Source organism: Elephas maximus, chromosome 26 (genome assembly GCF_024166365.1).
Source record: "Elephas maximus indicus isolate mEleMax1 chromosome 26, mEleMax1 primary haplotype, whole genome shotgun sequence".
In the NCBI taxonomy this organism is placed as follows: Eukaryota; Metazoa; Chordata; class Mammalia; order Proboscidea; family Elephantidae; genus Elephas; species Elephas maximus.
In genome coordinates this window covers 7,922,321-7,939,814 of record NC_064844.1, presented here as the reverse complement: position 1 = coordinate 7,939,814, position 17,494 = coordinate 7,922,321, and the positions used below count along the sequence as shown (strand labels likewise).

At 38.8% G+C, this 17,494-nt stretch overlaps 1 protein-coding gene across 1 annotated transcript in view; it reads left to right on the top strand.

Annotated features, from left to right (window-relative positions):
- The window catches only part of ACYP2 (acylphosphatase 2), a 155,766-nt gene extending 145,102 nt beyond the window's left edge, over positions 1 to 10,664 (top strand). Inside the window, exons 4-7 of the mRNA XM_049870193.1 lie at positions 342 to 2,249; positions 4,183 to 4,403; positions 6,353 to 6,460; positions 6,742 to 10,664. Of these exons, the coding sequence (XP_049726150.1) occupies positions 342 to 456 (115 nt within the window). The 3' untranslated portion in view covers positions 457 to 2,249; positions 4,183 to 4,403; positions 6,353 to 6,460; positions 6,742 to 10,664. The remainder of the gene's footprint in view (positions 1 to 341; positions 2,250 to 4,182; positions 4,404 to 6,352; positions 6,461 to 6,741) is intronic.
- The last annotated feature ends 6,830 nt before the right edge of the window (positions 10,665 to 17,494 follow it).

Below are 17,494 nucleotides of genomic sequence, written 5' to 3'. Positions count from 1 at the left end.
CTGATTATACTTAATGTGTTATTAGCTTTCCCTTGTCCGCATTTAATTGTATATTATACTCTTGATATTCTCAGAAGGACATAAAAACCTGTTGCCATCGAATCGATTCTGACTCATAGTGACCCTATAGGACAGAGTAAAGCTGCCCTATAGGGTTTCCAAGGAGTGGCTGGTGAATTCCAACTGCCGAATATATAGAACGCAAAAATTTACATATCATGTTACACGCGAAGGTTGCTTAGTAAAAGTAAAATCCCACTGATACCTATTATGGGAATATTTTACTGATCCAGGTGTACTTTATATGCTAATTTACTTTTTTTTTTTTTACTTTTTTGTAGGAAGTCCTGGCTGAGCAGGGTGGGGAGTCCGAGTTCTCGAATTGACCGCACGAACTTTTCCAACGAGAAAGCCATCTCTAAACTGGAATACACTAACTTTAGTATTCGATACTAATAGAAAAGGAATAAAAATTGTAATGCTTACACTGTACCATAGATGCCATATATTCTTAAATGTATAAACCAGCATGATAGCAGCAGAGTAGTGTAAAAAAGGGAACTTTGTTCTGAAAGCTACAGTATTATAAATGTCACTAAAAGTGCCTGACACTGAAGTAATTTTGCTCAAGTATATTTTTAACAGGCAAAATTTTAGTAATCTGAGATAAGAAAACATCTTTACAAAATAGCTAAACTTGTGTCATGGGATCTTGGATTTCAGTGCATGTTGCGGTGTACGTGTTACTTGGCTAGACGTAAGGTAACGGTTAACCATTTAACAACGTTCAAGTGATGCTGTCCATACTAAATTCTACATCTTCCTGAGTAAGAATTTGAGTAATTTGTTATTAAAGTTGAGTAATTTGCTATTAAAGTCTAAAACAAGAATCAGCAGTTAGAAATAAATGTATGTGATGACTCATATAACCTTAAAATAGTATCAATAAAGAGTTAACTCACATTTCTGGTTAACTGTGGGCATGAACTCTGGGACTTCAGTTGGAGCTCCTTGATACCTTCTGTGAACCACATTGTTCTGGATAGTGAACATTCAGCTTTGTGGGGGCCACACAGTTTCAGTATGGTACAACACGATTTGTATCAACTGCCACCACAATGGACGTCCAACTAACCCAAAAAGAACTGAGAGTCCAAAGCAAATCATAGTGTTCTCTAACTTGGCCTACCACTTGGGGCTCTTCGCATGTAAATGATAATTAAGCAACAAAGAGGTGTGTGGAGAAGGCTTGATTCTCTACCACAGAATTATACTATGGAAAAAGAAAAACCTTTAAATGACAATATTGGGGAATTTCAAATATCGGAAGCATATACTTGCATATGTTCTCCAATGATTTCCAAATTTTTGTAGCAATAGAACCTTTTATTAAACAAAATTTTACAAGGAATCAAATACACAAAAGAAGTAAAAAAACACAAGTGGTGTGACTGAACTGGGGATGGGGTCCCAGGAGCCCTGCACACTAGTCTCCCTTTCTCTCCTGCATCTAGTCTTCCTTGCCCATTGCCATCGAGTCAATTCCGACTCATAGCGACCCTATAGGACAAAGCAGAACTGCCCCCATAGGCTTTCCAAGGAGTGGCTGGTGGTTTCGAACTGCCAACCTTTTGGTTAGCATCCATAGCTCTTAACCACTGTCCCACCAGGGCTCCTTGGAAAACTTCAAATCCCTCAGGTCTGGAGGCTGGAAACCGCCATTTCATCTGTGGAACACGTCTCCATTGCTGTACTCTATGGCCTGGAGAGAAAACTCAGGCCTGTCTTCCCTACCTGCTTCGAGATTAGCATTGAAACGAGGAGATGCAGGGTGGGCTGAGTCTGCTTACTTGGAAAGTTAACTCACTGGATGAAGATAATATTGATACCAAGTATGTAGAAGGCAACACAACATCAAGGAATAACAGATTAAAAAAAAAATTTTTTTTTCAGATACACTTAAAGTAAAAAAATAAGGAATTCTATCACTTTAATTTCATCATCATGTTAAGTGTTATACAGGATGATTGATTGAGGTACTAATTTGGATTTTACTCTCCTTGTATTTCTCCCCCGGCTCAAAGCAAGTGGACAAGACTTTGTGTTCCCTTGCCTCAGGGAGAGTTTTGGTTAAGAGTCCCCTGATGACAACTTTTCTTCCAAGGCTTCATTTTAAAGAGGACATTATGCTGTGGGTTGAGCAGAAAGACAAACACCAGGCCTTTGGTGGTCTCCAGCAAGCAGAAGTGGTAAGTGGTGAGACCCCAGGGGACAAGGCGATTATCCGAGTCCTTGGAAAGGGACCAAAGGCTGTGCCTTTCCCAAGTAATGGAGCCCTGCACCTTTTCCCCAGCAACAACTCTGGGGGTGGCTAAGCTGAGAGGGGAGCATCTGTGGGGCACCCAGAGAAGCCGGATCCCAGGCCTGAGGGCTTGGCCCCAGCAGGATTCCCGTCCCCACTTGGGCTGTAGAACATCCTGACCACAAGGGACCATGGCAGCTTGGGATAGTCATGGGAACTCCGTGCCCTGGGAACCAGAAGGGTCTCTCCTGGGTGTTCTTTCTGCAGAAGGCCTTTCGTGTGATCCTTCTGGGAGAGGATGCAAACACCAGGGATGATTAAAAACTCAATTTCAAAGTTCCCAGAGGGATTTAACCAGGCACAATTTTATTTAGAACAAATAAAACATGTTTCTTGCACACCCATGTTTGAAATCAAAATCTAACCCGCTGCCATTGAGTTAATTGTGACTTATAGCAACAAAGTAGAATGGCCCCATAAGGCTTCCAAGGAGCGACTGGTGGATTTGAACTGCTGACCTTTGGTTAGCAGCCGAGCTCTTAACCACTGTGCCACTAGAGCTAAATAGATTTAGAATAGTACATCTCAGAAGTGACACCAATATGTCACTTTTCATTAGCCTGATATCCTTTGGTAGTTCCCTTCCCGGCTCTTTGAATAAGAAAGTCACACTCATGTTCGCTGGCACAATCTTCTAAGTGCACAAAGTGAACCACACTAGTGAAGGTTGCTTAATGATGAATACATAACTTAATTCTACTGGATAGAAAAAAATGCTGTATATAGTGATTGAAAAATAGGTGTTCATGAACGGGTAGAGAGCAAGAGAAGTAAAGGTGAAACAATATAAAAAATGTGTTAAAGAAACCAGATAACACATCTTAGCTGTAAACTTAATACATCACATTTCATTTTGATCTTACACAGGAAATTTTTAATTTACGTATCATATTTTAGATGACAACCTACCTTGGTAAATTTATTTTTTGTCAGAATTAGATATTTTAAAGACCAAGAAAGAAATAAAAGATGGTAATCTACTTCAGTGCCTGTCAGTGGGGTGGGGGGGCCTCAACACTCCACTCCCTGTATACCCATCCCCCCAACATACCAGAATGAGGGGTAATGTGTAAAAGCATGTTTACTATTATTTTTCATATTCATACAAAAATGCCTATCTTCTTAAAAAGCTAACTGAAGAAATAAAGCTTAATAGAATCATCAGGGCTGGAGGGATATGCAAAAAAATAAACCCTTTATGCAGTGGGGCACTGGGACGATAGCTTTGTGGATGAGAATGAGCACAAAGTCAATTCTCAGAAGGTGGAGATCAAACATATCCTCACTTTCCCATTTCTTCATCATTTCTGACATCAACCGCCCACTCAGCAGTCTCCCCCTCTCCCTGTCCCTAGTCACCCCAGGCTAGGTTAGACCTTGCAAGTCAAAGGGAATCTTCCTTGGGTTCAGTAATTCACTGGAATGACCCACAGAACTTACGGAAGATATCATATTTGCAACTACTGGTTTTATTATAGTAAAAGGATGTAAATCAAGGTCATCATAAGGAAGAGATGCACGGGAGAGGTCTGAGAAGGTTCTCAACTCAGAGCTGCCATCTCAGAGAGGGCTTGTCACTCTCTGTGATCATTAAGGTTGTGTGTCAACTTGGCTGGGTATTGATTCTCAGTGGCTTGGTGGGCATATGATCTGATCACTTCCATGAGGAGGTTTGATACAAGGTGATCACCTCCATGATGGAATCTGCTGGGAGTAGCCAGTCAGTTGAAAGAAAGTTTCCTTCGGGGTGTGGCCTACATCGAATATGAGTGAACATTCTGGCAAGGCTCATGGACTTTTGCTTGCTCTGGATCCTGCAGCTGGCTCCTGCTCATCTGACCTCACTTTTGGTAACTTGAGCTAGCAGTTTACCTGCCATCTTACCTGCCGATCTTGGGATTAGTTGGTCTTCACAGCCTGTGAGCAAGAACCCTGCTCTCTGACCTGCCAATCTTGGATTCACCAGCCCCTGCGGCTACTTGAATCAGGAGACACCTTTATCCTGACACACAGACTTAGGACGTTCCCAGCCTCTACAACCGTGAGCCATTTCCTTAATATATATCTCTCTCTATTTATACACTTTACCAATTTTGCTCCTATAGAGAACCCAGCCTAAGACACCTTCCCTTGGCTGACTAGGAAGCTCTCCAGAGCCTTGGTGTTCTGGGCTTTTATTGGCCAGTCCTGCATGATAAGCTAAATCATGCCTCCTGAAGCTGGTTGATATGGGCTTTTCTGGTCTGGCCAGCACCCAAAAGCTATAGCAAATCCTTAGGTATGGTCTGGAAGTCCCAGACCAAGGCATCCCAATTACTCCAACGGTTATTTCTCCAGACCCAAGGACAAAGGCTACCTCACTTGGGGTAAAACTAGGTCCTTTAATGAAATCTTTATATTTATCAAGAAGGGTAAAGGCTTCTAAGCTTGAGAAGAAGCAATCCAAATTTTATCTGAGACTGGGAATCTCTGAGTATAGAGGAGTACTCTGTGGCCTGAAGAATGCAGGGTAGAGACTTGCGGTGGCAAAGGGCAGAGGAACACTGAAGGAAGGAACCACAGGGTGGGGGGTGGAGAGGGCAACGGCACCCAGTAGTTTGACTTGGCTGGAGGCTGGTCACCATCTTTCTGACTAAACATTTCCAACTTCGTCTACTGACCAATTTTTCAGAACCATATACTTCTAAACTCATAATTAGAGTCAATATAAAAACAGAATTCACTTCAAAGTATATGCCTTTTGAATGTATATACTTGAAAGCATATAATCCACCAATATATTTTATACAGTTGCCCTCCCTGAACTCTGTTGATACAGATATAAAATATATATATATATGTGTGTGTGGATATATGTGTGTGTGTGTGTGTGTGTGTGGATATATGTGTGTGCATAAAAAAAATATGTGTGTATGTGCATAAAAATATATATATATGTGTGTGTGCATATGTTTATGTGTGTGTGTGGATATATATATATATATATATATATATATATATTTTAACTTGGTTAACAGGAAGAGATTTTCACCCCTGGAACTAATTTCAGGCACTAAAAATAGGCAGCATGACATGGTAGAGAATACTGTGCTTCAAGCATCAGAAGACCTGCGTCCTGGGCCCAGTCCACCCATGAATTACCTGTGTACCTCAGCATTTTCAGCTGCAAGGTCAACAAGTTAGACTGGGTCAGAGCTTTTCAAAAGATTCCATGAGCCAGAGGACTACCAGGAGAGCCACAGAGGGAGAGTAGAAAGGCAGAGAGAGATGGGAAGTTTGATCTCGGCCCAGGACCCGAATGCCCATCCCAATAAAAGCAGCCCTACCCTCATCTCTTTCATATATTAGGATGCTCCGTAATTATCTTTTGCGAAGAATTCTGCAAAAAAAAAAAAAAAGTATTATCTGGGATCTTCTAAATTTCTATAAATGCTAATTCAAACACACGTTCCTCTTCTCTTAATTACCTCTGTCAAGCCAGCGTGGTATAGATACTTTAAGTCAATTCTATTAGAATGTGCACAATTCGTGAAAGGTGGTGTATCTAGGGTATTGCACTGTCCCTGGGTGCATGGCGACAGTGAGCAGTTTCTATTAACCCGGTACACCGAACGTCCTTCCTCAAGCATGGTAATGTGTTAGTTGAAAGATTAATGAGCTTGACTTGTATTTTTGAACTGATATTATGGTAAAGTTATGTAAAAGAGGGGTGTCAGGTGTTCGGACAGGGGCAGAGTTTCAGTACTTGCCATGGGTGCCATTTTACATAGGTACACCGCTGGCCATTCCGAGTTAATAGAAACTGCTCAGTGGCGCCACGTACCAAGGGCTAGTGCGATACCTGCCAGACCTGCCATACCCTAGTTACGCTTCTGGTGCTACCAGAAACAGGTTCTGATTTTTCGTAGTGACTTCTGTAAAGATCCACAGCAGTTAAAATATTTCTGAAATTTGATTTTTTGTCTTTTGTTTCCATTTTTATTTTACCAGTATGAAAAAAATATGCAAGAGGAAATAGGAATATACAATTAGTGGCTTAATTAAAAAACGTTTTCTAAGCATATCTTGGAGACTTTAACCTAACATTTAGAATCACAGGTAAGAGGTGATTTTCCTTTTCTTCACTGTTTCAAATGATTTTGAATAAAACTGAAGTTTAATAAAAAAAAAAATTAATTTTTTAATTAGAAAGTCTAGTTACTGTGTTATCAGCAGATTTTTCCATAGGAAGTGGTTTTCTCCCCTGCTAGACAGAAAGCAGTATTTATGCTTTCTCCTCTGCTGGAAAATAAGTATATATCTGGTTGGGTCTCCAAGATTCTTCTTTAGGTCTCCAACTACATATGGCTTCTTCTTTTCATTCCTTTCTCATTTTTCAGATACTAGAAGACACAAAGAGTAAGAAGATGCAAGGAATTTGTTGGGTTGGAAATGCCAGTTTCTCTTTCAAAAAAATTCTAAAAAGCAGGGATCATAGTCAGTGATTTGCAAGCATCCAAGAGAAACTGCTACTAAATTCAGCGCAGATTAATCTGGGTTAAGAACAGAGCCTGCACGTGCTTCATCAGGAAGTGGACGTAAAGTGGGGCACGTGCTTCATCAGGAAACGGACGTAAAGTGGGTAGACAACGATCACCACTAATTCTGAGATGTAGCATCTACATCAGGTAACAAAAATGGAGGAGAAATTCTGCTGTCCCTCAGGTACTATTTTCAGAGACAGCAAAGGAAGAACCAGCCCTTCTCTCTCTTGTCTGATCCTAACTACATCCCCTTCTCCGTCTATTGGGATAACACAGCGCATGGGAAAGAGAAGGAAATGGGGTAGCACACTGGCTAGTCTCCATAATGCACGTAAGTAAATGCAGAGAAAAGAGCTCTAGCAGCAAAGCATGCTAAACACTGTGGTTTACATTATAATTGGTGAAATAACAAGTTATTTCTTCGCCAAGAAGTTGTAACAACAAACTGATTCTCTTGTGGCTTTGCAACTCAAATCCCAGTTATCTGGAAAGTCCAAAAGTTTCAAAACACTAATTTAGAGAGGTCCTAGACTAGTAATGCTCCCAGACATCAGTTCGTAGTAAATATCTTTTATTTGAAGGTATTGTCTCTTGAAGAAAATACCTTTATCCTAGGATTCAGAGTCCTAAAAATTGCTTTCCAAGAAAAGAGAGCAGCTCACAGTTAAAAACCATGAAACACACATAAGCAAACAAAGTTCTAAGAATAAGAGAGCCCTGGTGGTGCGGTGGTTAAGTGCTCAGTTGCTAACTGAAGTAGCATGAAGAAACAGCAAAAGGACAGATACATCAGAAATTGATATTATCACACACAGAATGCCTTAGTTATCTAGTGCTGCTATAACAGAAATACCACAAGTGGACGGCTTTAACACACAAATTTATTTCTCACAGTTTAGGAGAGTAGGAGTCTGAATTCATGGTGCCAGCTCTAGAGGAAGGCTTTCTTTCTCTGTTGGCTCTGGAGGAAGGTCTTTGTCTCTTTGAGCTTCTGCTCATGGGCAATCTTCCTGTGGCTGGGCATCTGTCTTCCCCCATCTCTGCTGCTTTTGCTTAGTTTTTAAATCTCTTTTATATCTCAAAAGAGATTGACTTAAGACACATGCTACACTAATTCTGTCTCATTAACAAAGACAACCCATCCCCGAATGGGATTATAACCACTGGCATAGAGGTTAGGATTTACAACACATATTTTGGAGGGACACAATTCAATCTGTAACATAGAATATAAAACAACTATGCTTATTTTGTTTAAATAACTAAAATATAAGCTTGAAAATAAGTGCAGGGAATAAAAAAGTAAAGAGACTAACTAAATAGACATGAAACACGACCAAATAGAACTTCTAAAAATGCAAAAACAAAACAGTTAAAAAACAACTTAATCAATAGGTTGAACAGCATGCTAAAGTAAATTGAAAACCAGGTTAGACAAAAAGTATCTAAAATGCAGCATGGAGACAATGAGATGGAAATATATATATATTTTTAAAGAGGTTAAGAAATACAAAGGACATAGTGAGATGTTCTAGCCTACCTAATTAGACTTCCAAAAAGACAGAGGAGAAAGAATGGATCAGAGGTAATATTTGAAAAGATAACGGATGGGAACTTCCCAGAATTGATGGAAGACAGTAATTTACTGATTCAAGAAGTCCAGTCTAAAATTAGTAGAAATAAAGGGAAATACACATGAAGGCGTATCAGAATGAAACTGAAGAACTTCAAAGACAAGAAGAAAATCTTTAAAGCAGCCAGAGAAAAAGAAAAGAAAAACCTTCAAAGAGGAAGGGTCAGATTTACTCCTGACTTTTCAGCAGCCACAATGGAAATGAAAAGTCAGTGGATAGCCTCAATGTAATGAAAGAAAATAAACTCAGCATAAATCTTTTTTCAAAATGAGAGTAAAATAAAAACATTTTCGACAAACAAAAACTGACAAAATTTACCACCGGCATCATTACGTGATGCACTAGGAAATACACAGTACCAACTATGACATATTCTTTCTATAAAATGAACTCAAATCTCATCGAGCCACTGCATGTACGTATTAAGCCCAAACCAAACCAAATGCATTGCTGTCCAGTCAATTCCAACTCCTAGCGACCCTACAGGACAGAGTAGAGCTGCCCCCATAGGGTTTCCAAGGCAGTAAATCTTTATGGAAACAGACTGCCATAATCTTTCTCTTGAGGAGCAACTGACCTTTCAGTTAGCAGTTGAGTGCTTAACCACTGTGCCACCAGGGCTCCTTCACGCACCTATTAGTTTACAGAAAATATAGGGAATAGTTAAATAATACCAAAAGGAAGTAATACATTAAATTCAGAATGTGGAATAGACTATAGAATATAGGACAAATAACCTAGTTTCTCCAGCAAATCAGTGGAAGGTAATTTGGCATTGCCTAGTGGCCACGCACAGACCCTACAACCTAGAGATTTTATTCCTGGGTGTATTCTCTAGAGAAACTCTTGTGCACATGCTCTGAACAGTGTTGTTCATAATAGTGAAAAACTGGAAACAACTCAAATATTCAAAGTAACTGAAATGTTTATCAACAATAGTCTGGATAAAAAGTTTTTAATATATACATTTAATAGAAAATTTCTACAGAAGTGAAAATGTTCTAAATACTGTTATATACACATAAACATGGGTAAATTTCACCTACATAATATTAAGCAAAGTAAGTCACAAAAAATATGTGCAGTACAATTCCATTCACATAAAATTCAGAAATAGGCCAAACAGAACAACATATTGTTCGGTGACACTAATATAGATAACAAAACTATTAACAAAAGCAAGGGAATTATTACCACAAAACACGGACGGTGGTTACCTCCAAGTTAGAAGAATGGGGTTGTGATCCAGGACAGGAATACGGAGACAGCTCCTGATGTTTTATTTCTTAATTTGAGTGGTAACTTCATAAGTGTTCACTTTTTAATTATTTAAACTCTATAGAATATTTTACACATCCTTTTATATTTAAGATATAGTTCACAAATACAAAATTTAAGGCTCTTAGAAATCTCATAGCAAAACAACAACAGGGCACATCAACCATTTTAAGGCTTTAGACCCAAGAAGGGTCCCCTTTGTCTGTTGGCAAATACCAGTATATAACCAAACTTTCCTCATGAGAAGATGAATAAACAGGAAAAAAAAAAAAAAATCAGCCCCAGAGTTCACAACAAACACTACAGTCCATGGTACAGCGTGCATTATCCTTTATAATCAGGGGAAGGGCATTCCTCTAAAAACTATTTGTTGTAGGGAAAAATAAAAAATCAGGAAACATCTGCTGATGTCCTCAGTATCATACAATGAAAGCTGACCTCTGTAAAAGAAAAGCCGGGGGCCTTCGGAAAGAATACATGCAGATTAAAATACAATAAGTGAATTAAGGAACATTAGCTGAGATGTTTGAAAATCATGCACACATAAACACACACACACTTAAAATACGGACAGACTGTAGGAAACCCAAAAAGCAAAACTGAAAGTGAATTATGATCTGCTTTAGAGAGAGGGACTGGCAAGTTATCATTATAACCCCCCAGAAATCCTGCTAACTCAGTACCGAAGCCACCTCTGAAGTCCACCTTTCAGCCAAAGATTAGACAAGCCTATTAAACAAACAATAACACACGTGAGGAACGAATGTGCTTCTTAGTTCAATTAAGTGTTCGAGAGCAAATGGGCAACACCAGTCCAAAAGCAAAGAGGAGAAGGCAGGAAGGGACAGGAACACTGGATGGGCAGGGAAAGGGGGAGGGTGCTGACACACTGTGGGGATTGCAACCAATGTTACAAAACAATTTGTGTATAAATTTTTGAATGAGAAACTAAACTGCACTGTTAACTTTCACCTACAGCACAACAAAAAAAATTTTTAATTATCGTTATCAAATTATCATCAATCACTGTGGTTGCCAAACTCTGCTGATTATTCAAATTACCTGAGGAGGATTTTAAATATACTGATTACCAGGCTCCATTCCATAAGATGAATCAGTATCTTCCATGGTTTTTGTACCTAAATCTGCATGTTTGAAATGTCTCTGGGTGATTTTGGCAATTAGGTAGACTAAGAAAACACTGCTATGGAGAACAAATCTGAAAAGTTCATTGGGAAAGAAGAACAAAAAGAAAGAAAGAAAGAAACGTGAGAGAGAATGATTAATTTGAAGTAAAGAGATTACATACCCAACTTACCAATAAATCAATCTTAGGAGTTCATGGCGGTGGGGGAAGCCATGATAATTGAAACAGAAGGAAAAATCAAAGTTATAATAGAAGAAAACTTTCCTAAGGCAAAGTATCTAGGTATACAACTACTAAAAACGTAGGTTTTAAGCAAAAATTACTGAGAAGAGGTCCATACATACAGCCTCCCCCCGCAACAAATAATTTTAACGATAAACCAAAAACCACTAGCATTGGTGATTGCTAACCTCAAGAGGATCCTAACTGCTGCCCAGCGATTGTTCTGTATCCCAGTCCGTTCACTCCACGACCCTCCTAGACAACCATCCCATACTTTCTCCTTGGTCCTTAAGCCTCCATATCTCCTCCCCTACTCACAGCAGTGACCTTGCTTCTATTTCCCTGAGAAAACAAATGGTGTCAAAAGAAAACTCCCACGAGCCCCCATCTACCCAGCAAAAAAATCCAATCAGTTGTCTAGAGCTGTGGTAAAAAAATTACCACAAACTGTGTGGCTTGTAAGAATAGAAATTTGTTGTCTCAGAGTTCTGGAGGTTAATGTCCCAGTTCAGGCTGTCATCAGCCCAAGCACTTGCTCTGCCTTCTTGCCTATGACCATAGACGAACCATCTATGATCCCAGCTAAGGCAATGCCTAGATTTTTTATTCTTTCCCCTCAGTCCTGCGTCGATTTTTCTTTTCTATTGAATGAATCTTTTCGTCAGCTTACAAACATTATTTCTCCTTTTCTTGACTCTTCCAGCTACTGCCACATCTTTCTTCCTTTTACAGCTAAATTTCTAAAAAAAAAAAAAAAAAATGTTGCCTATTCTAGCTGTAATCCAGTCTCCCCATTCTTCTCGAACCTTTTCCCATCATCTTTTGCTCCATCATTCCACCAGTCTACCAACACTGCTTTTCCTAGTTGTAATGATTTCAATGTGAAGTTCCCTGGCCAATTCTCTATCCTCATCTTACTGAAACCTTTTTTCACTTGGCTTCCAGGAGATTACAGTTCCTTGGCTTTCCTCTTACCTCATTATTCACGTGTTTTCAGTTCCCTTTGCTGATTTCTCTTCATCTCCCCAACCTCCTAACTTTGGAGGGCCCCAGAGCTCAGGCCTTCGGACATCTGCTCTTTCTAATTCTATACCCATCTACTTCTCAAATGTAACTTTAAATACCACATACATGTTGACAGCTCCAGCCCTGGTGATGCAGTGGTTAAGTGCTCAGCTGCTAACCAAAAGTTCAGCAGTTCAATCCACTAGCCACTCCCTGGAAATTTATGGGGCAGTACTACTGTGTACTATAGGGTTGCTGTAAGTCGGAATCGACAGGATGGCTATGGATTTGGTTTTTTTGTTTGTTGTTGACAACTCCAAAATTCACAGCTCCCCCTCAGACTTATTACCTCAACTATAGATCCATATAACCAACAGCCTACTTGACATCTCCCCATTGTATATCTAAAAGGCATCTCAGATTTTAATGCCTCAAACTGACCTCCTGTGCTGCCTCATTGCTAACTTACTTCTTCCATCAACACCTCATCATCTCAGCTGATGGCTCCTTCTACAGACTCTCCACTTTGGAAAATGGCAGCATCAGCCTTTGAGATGCTCAGGTCAAAAGGCTTGGAGTCATCTTTGACTTGGCTCTTGATTTCAAGTCTCTGTTGTCCTTATATTCAAAATATCCAGAACTTGCTTCAAAATAATCCTTTAGAGGAAGGGATGGCTTGAGAACAGAAAGTGGTATAGATGAAATAAGATTGAACATAAAATGACAACCACTGAAATGGGTATGTAAGAGTTTATTATTCTCTTGTATATGTTTTTTATTTTCCATAATAAAAAATTTTAAAAGATATGCCCAGGATCCAACCATATCTCACTACCTCTAAAGCCACAGCCCTGATCCAAGTCACCATCGTTACTATCACAGCTTCATATCTGGACTCCTGCTTCTGCCTTTGCCCTTCTTTAGGCCATTCTCAACACAGCATCCAGTGTAATAGTGTTAAAACGGAAGTCAGATCACGTCACTCCTCAGCTCAAAGTCTCCTGATTGGAATCGATTTTACTCAGAGTAAAAGCCAGAATCATTACCATGGCTTAATACACCCTATACCATCTGCCCTCTTTAGGTTTTGATCTCATTCTCCTGTTATCCTTCTCATTCTGCTCCAACCACGGAAAACTCCTTGTTGCTTCCTGAATACCCCAGGCATGCTCTGTACCCAGGCCTTTCCACTTACCATTTTCTCTGACTCAGATGTTCTTCTGGATGTTCATTCATATCACTCCCTCACTTCCTTCTGGTCTTTGCACTAAAGTCACTTTATCAATGAGTCCTTCCCTAATCACCCTATTTAAATTCCCAAACGCTCACTCCTCAAACTTCCTATCTGCTTCTCTCCTTTATTTTTCGCATGCTGCCTACCACCATCTAACTAGCATTCTATATTTTACATATTTACTTATTGTCTTTCACCTGAATGTAAGCTACATTAGGGATTTTTGTAAATTTATACCCTGCTAAAAAAAAAGAGTGGTTAAGAGCTTGGCTGCTAACCAAGAAGGTCGGCAGTTCGAATCCACCAGCCACTCCTTGGAAACCCTTTGGGGCAGTTCTACTCTGTCCTTTAGGGTTGCTATGAGTTGGAATTGACTTAATGGCAGCAGGTTTGTTTTTGTTTGGTGTATCCATAGCACCTAAAACAGTGCAGGGCTATAGTAATTGCTGAGTCGTATTTGTGGAATTAAATATAACAAAAAAAAAAAAAAGAAACTCTCCCAAGAGCTTGAACAAAGATGACAGAAGTAAAACCACTTATTTATGACAAGAAATAAAAAACGGCTTAAACTTCCCTATAAAAATTCCTCATGTAATCCAACCGTGTGCTGATTACAAGAGACACATAAAATAAAGTGACAAAAACTTCCACTCTCAGCCATGATGGAATGACAAGGGCCAGGCCTAACATCCCATGGTAAACAACTAGAAAACTGGACAAAAAAATGGAAAGCTGTTTCCAGACATGCAAAGGGCCTTTAAGCCTGAGATACCCTTGATCCCTGAGAGAAAGTAAACAAATTAGACGAGCTCTACAACTGTCCCAGTTTCCTGCCTAGAGACAATTTCCAGACAATGTCCAGACGGCACAAGCAGGAAAGAGGAATCCAAACAATATCTGGGGCCTTGCTGAAGTGAAGAGACAGAAGATAGAGTTTAGAGAGGTTAGGGCAGCTGGAAACCCTGGTGGTATAGTGGTTAAGTGCTATGGCTGCTAACCAAAGGGTCAGCAGTTCAAATCCACCAGGCGCTCCTTGGAAACTCTATGGGGCAGTTTTACTCTGTCCTACAGGGTCACTATGAGTCGGAATTGATGGCACTGGGTTTGGTTTTTTTGGTTTAAGGCAGCTGGACTTGGAGGGCAGAGTTCTGGAAAGAGGGAGCTATACAGAAGAAAAAAAAACTCCGGAAATCTGTATAGAGTTTTTCTTGGGTCTAGGTCATGCATGTGTAGAGTGAAAACCTACAGGGCTGTGCAAGGAACATCTAGAGTTCTGTACAAACGAGAAATCCCCGGAGCTCACACAGAGCTAGGAGAAGTTCAAGCCACCAACTCAAGATGGAGAATTCTTAGTAATCATATGAGGCATTGGAAGAGTTCAATGACCAACCCTAGCAAGATTTAATAATAGCACTCAAAGAGATCAAGCTGATTGGCAAATAACTTGATCAAAACAAAGTATAATACTCTTTAAGAGCAAAATATCCAAATTCTCAAAAGGACTTAACTTTCAAAATGTCCAGCATTTAAAAGATGAAAGTTGAAGGAAAAAACTGTCCACTTAGAATTGTATATCCAGTGAAATTCAAAAAATTTTTTCAGATAGACCAAAGATGAGAGAATTCATCATCAGCAGACCTGTACCATAAGAAATGTTAAATGAAGTTCTTCCAGAAGAAGGAAATTGATACCAGATGCAAACTATCAACATAAAAAAATAAAGAGTGCTGGAAATGGAAATTTGTGAGTAAACTGAAAAGATACTTCCATTTTTAAAAATTTAAAGATTGCTAACTACAGAGAACAGGAAGGGGGAGAAAGCAAGAAAATACAAAGGTAAAACATTAAAACTGTTAGAAAAAAATAGGAAAATATATTTATAAAAGAATTTTTTAAACAAGATACAAAAGGTACAGCCCTAAAAAAAATCTATTTGCCTTCTTTAAAATTGTGAACTTCAGGCTCAAAAGACCTCAAAAAGGAAAAAGTCAAACAAACTGGAAGAAGATACCCACTCCTCACTTACAAACATGGCTAGGTTCCAAAGACCAGGTTGTAATGTGAAAATAGGCATTATGCGAAAATAGAAGATGATGATATCAGATCACAAATTGAGGATGACTACATCATTGCATAAATGCCAAATTACATCATTACATAACTGCCAAATCACTGAGAATCAGGGCCCTGTGAGGTTGACACATAACCTTCACCATCACAGCCAGTGTTACTCTCACCTCCTACCACAGTGTTTGTTACTGCCAGTTGTCCGTCACTAGTGTGCAAAACACTTCGATAGTAGATATTTTTACCATTGTCATAAATGGGAAATGTCAGATAATGGGATAGCTGATAAATGAAGGGTAGGTGTATTTGCAAAACATAATTGAAAAAGGATTATTAATCGGGAAGCGTTCTTTTAAAATGCCCTACAAATAAACAGGGAAAACCTCCTGTTGCCGTCAAGTTCATTCCAACTCACAGTGACCCTACGAATAGAAAAACACAACCCAAGAGAAAAATGGGCAAAGCATATGGTGTTTCAGAGATAAAGAAAATGAATAGTGAATAAATATTAAAAAAAAAAAAAAAACTCAATCTTGTTATTCATCAGGGATATGGAGGTTAACACCATGAATGCATTTCATTTTGTACCCATCAGACTGGCAAGACTTAAGATATCTGATAATACCAAGCAATGGGGATGATGGGGAGTCACACAATTGGACTCTTACATACCACTGGTGGAGAATGGTACCACCACTTTGAAAAACAATGGGCATCATCTCATAAAGCTGAATATTGGCGTACTCTGCAATCTAAACACTTTCTCTAGAGCACTGATTCTCAAACTGCTAATCACAACCCCGTAGTTCATAGTGAATTCGGTGTAATGGGTTGTGACTAGCATTTTTTTTTTTTAATAAAATACAATTAATTAGAAAAGAAAACTATTAGAGAACACTGTATATGGTAAGGACATCATTTTATGCATTTGGCTACATACATAAGGATATATTTATGGACCATCATATAAAATGCATTTATTACTGAGGGTTCCAATTAAACAAATGTAAAAAACATTGTGAGCAACTTTTAACATGTTGCACCAGGAGACGTGTAAAGATACTGTTAGCAGCATTGCTAATAATAATAATGAATGGAAACACCCCAAATATCCATCAGTTGGAGAATGAAAAAGGTAGAATATTATACATAAAAATGAATGAACTATAGCTATATAAATCTTAGAAACATAATGTTGAGTGGAAAAACAAGTTTCGGAAAACTATGCACCATTTTTTTTTAGAGTTTGATGGCAACTGGTTGGTTGTTTTATAGATATATACACATAAATGCACATTTATACGGTTTTTCTGTATGTAATTTTGTATATTCAATTTTTTTGTATATATATAGTTTTGTATTATACTATATAGATACAAAAGTATATATAGTTTCACTCCATGTAGTTTTATATGTATATGTAGTTTTGTGTGTATGCGTGTGTATATGTATGTTGTTGTTGTAAGGTGATGTCGAGTTGGTTCCAACCATAGCAACCCTGTGTACAGTAGAACAAAACACTGCCCAGTGCTGCGCCATCCTCACAATTGTTGTTATGCTTAAGCCCATTGTTGCAGCCACTGTGTTAATCCATCTCGTTGAGGGTCTTCCTCTTTTTTTGCTGACACTCTACCAAGCCTGATGTGTGTAGGTAAATATATATATACCTATATACTGTATAAATATATAGTTCCAATTAAGTTTTGTGTATAGGTATAATTATACCTCTAAACAGCTCTGTCCATTAGAACTTCTGTGATGATAGGAATATTCTATATTTGTGCTAATACCATAGGCACTGGCCACATGTAGTTATTGAGCACTTGAAATGTGGCTAATGCAACCAATGAACGAAATTTTTGGTATCATTTCATTTTAATTAATTAAAATTAAAATAGTGACATGTGGCAAATGGCTACCAAATTGGACAGACAGCACAGCTCTAGACTGATGGAGGAAAAATGGAACCAAACACACTAAACTTGAGTAATGGTTATTGCTTTTTGGTAGACGTTTGCTTTT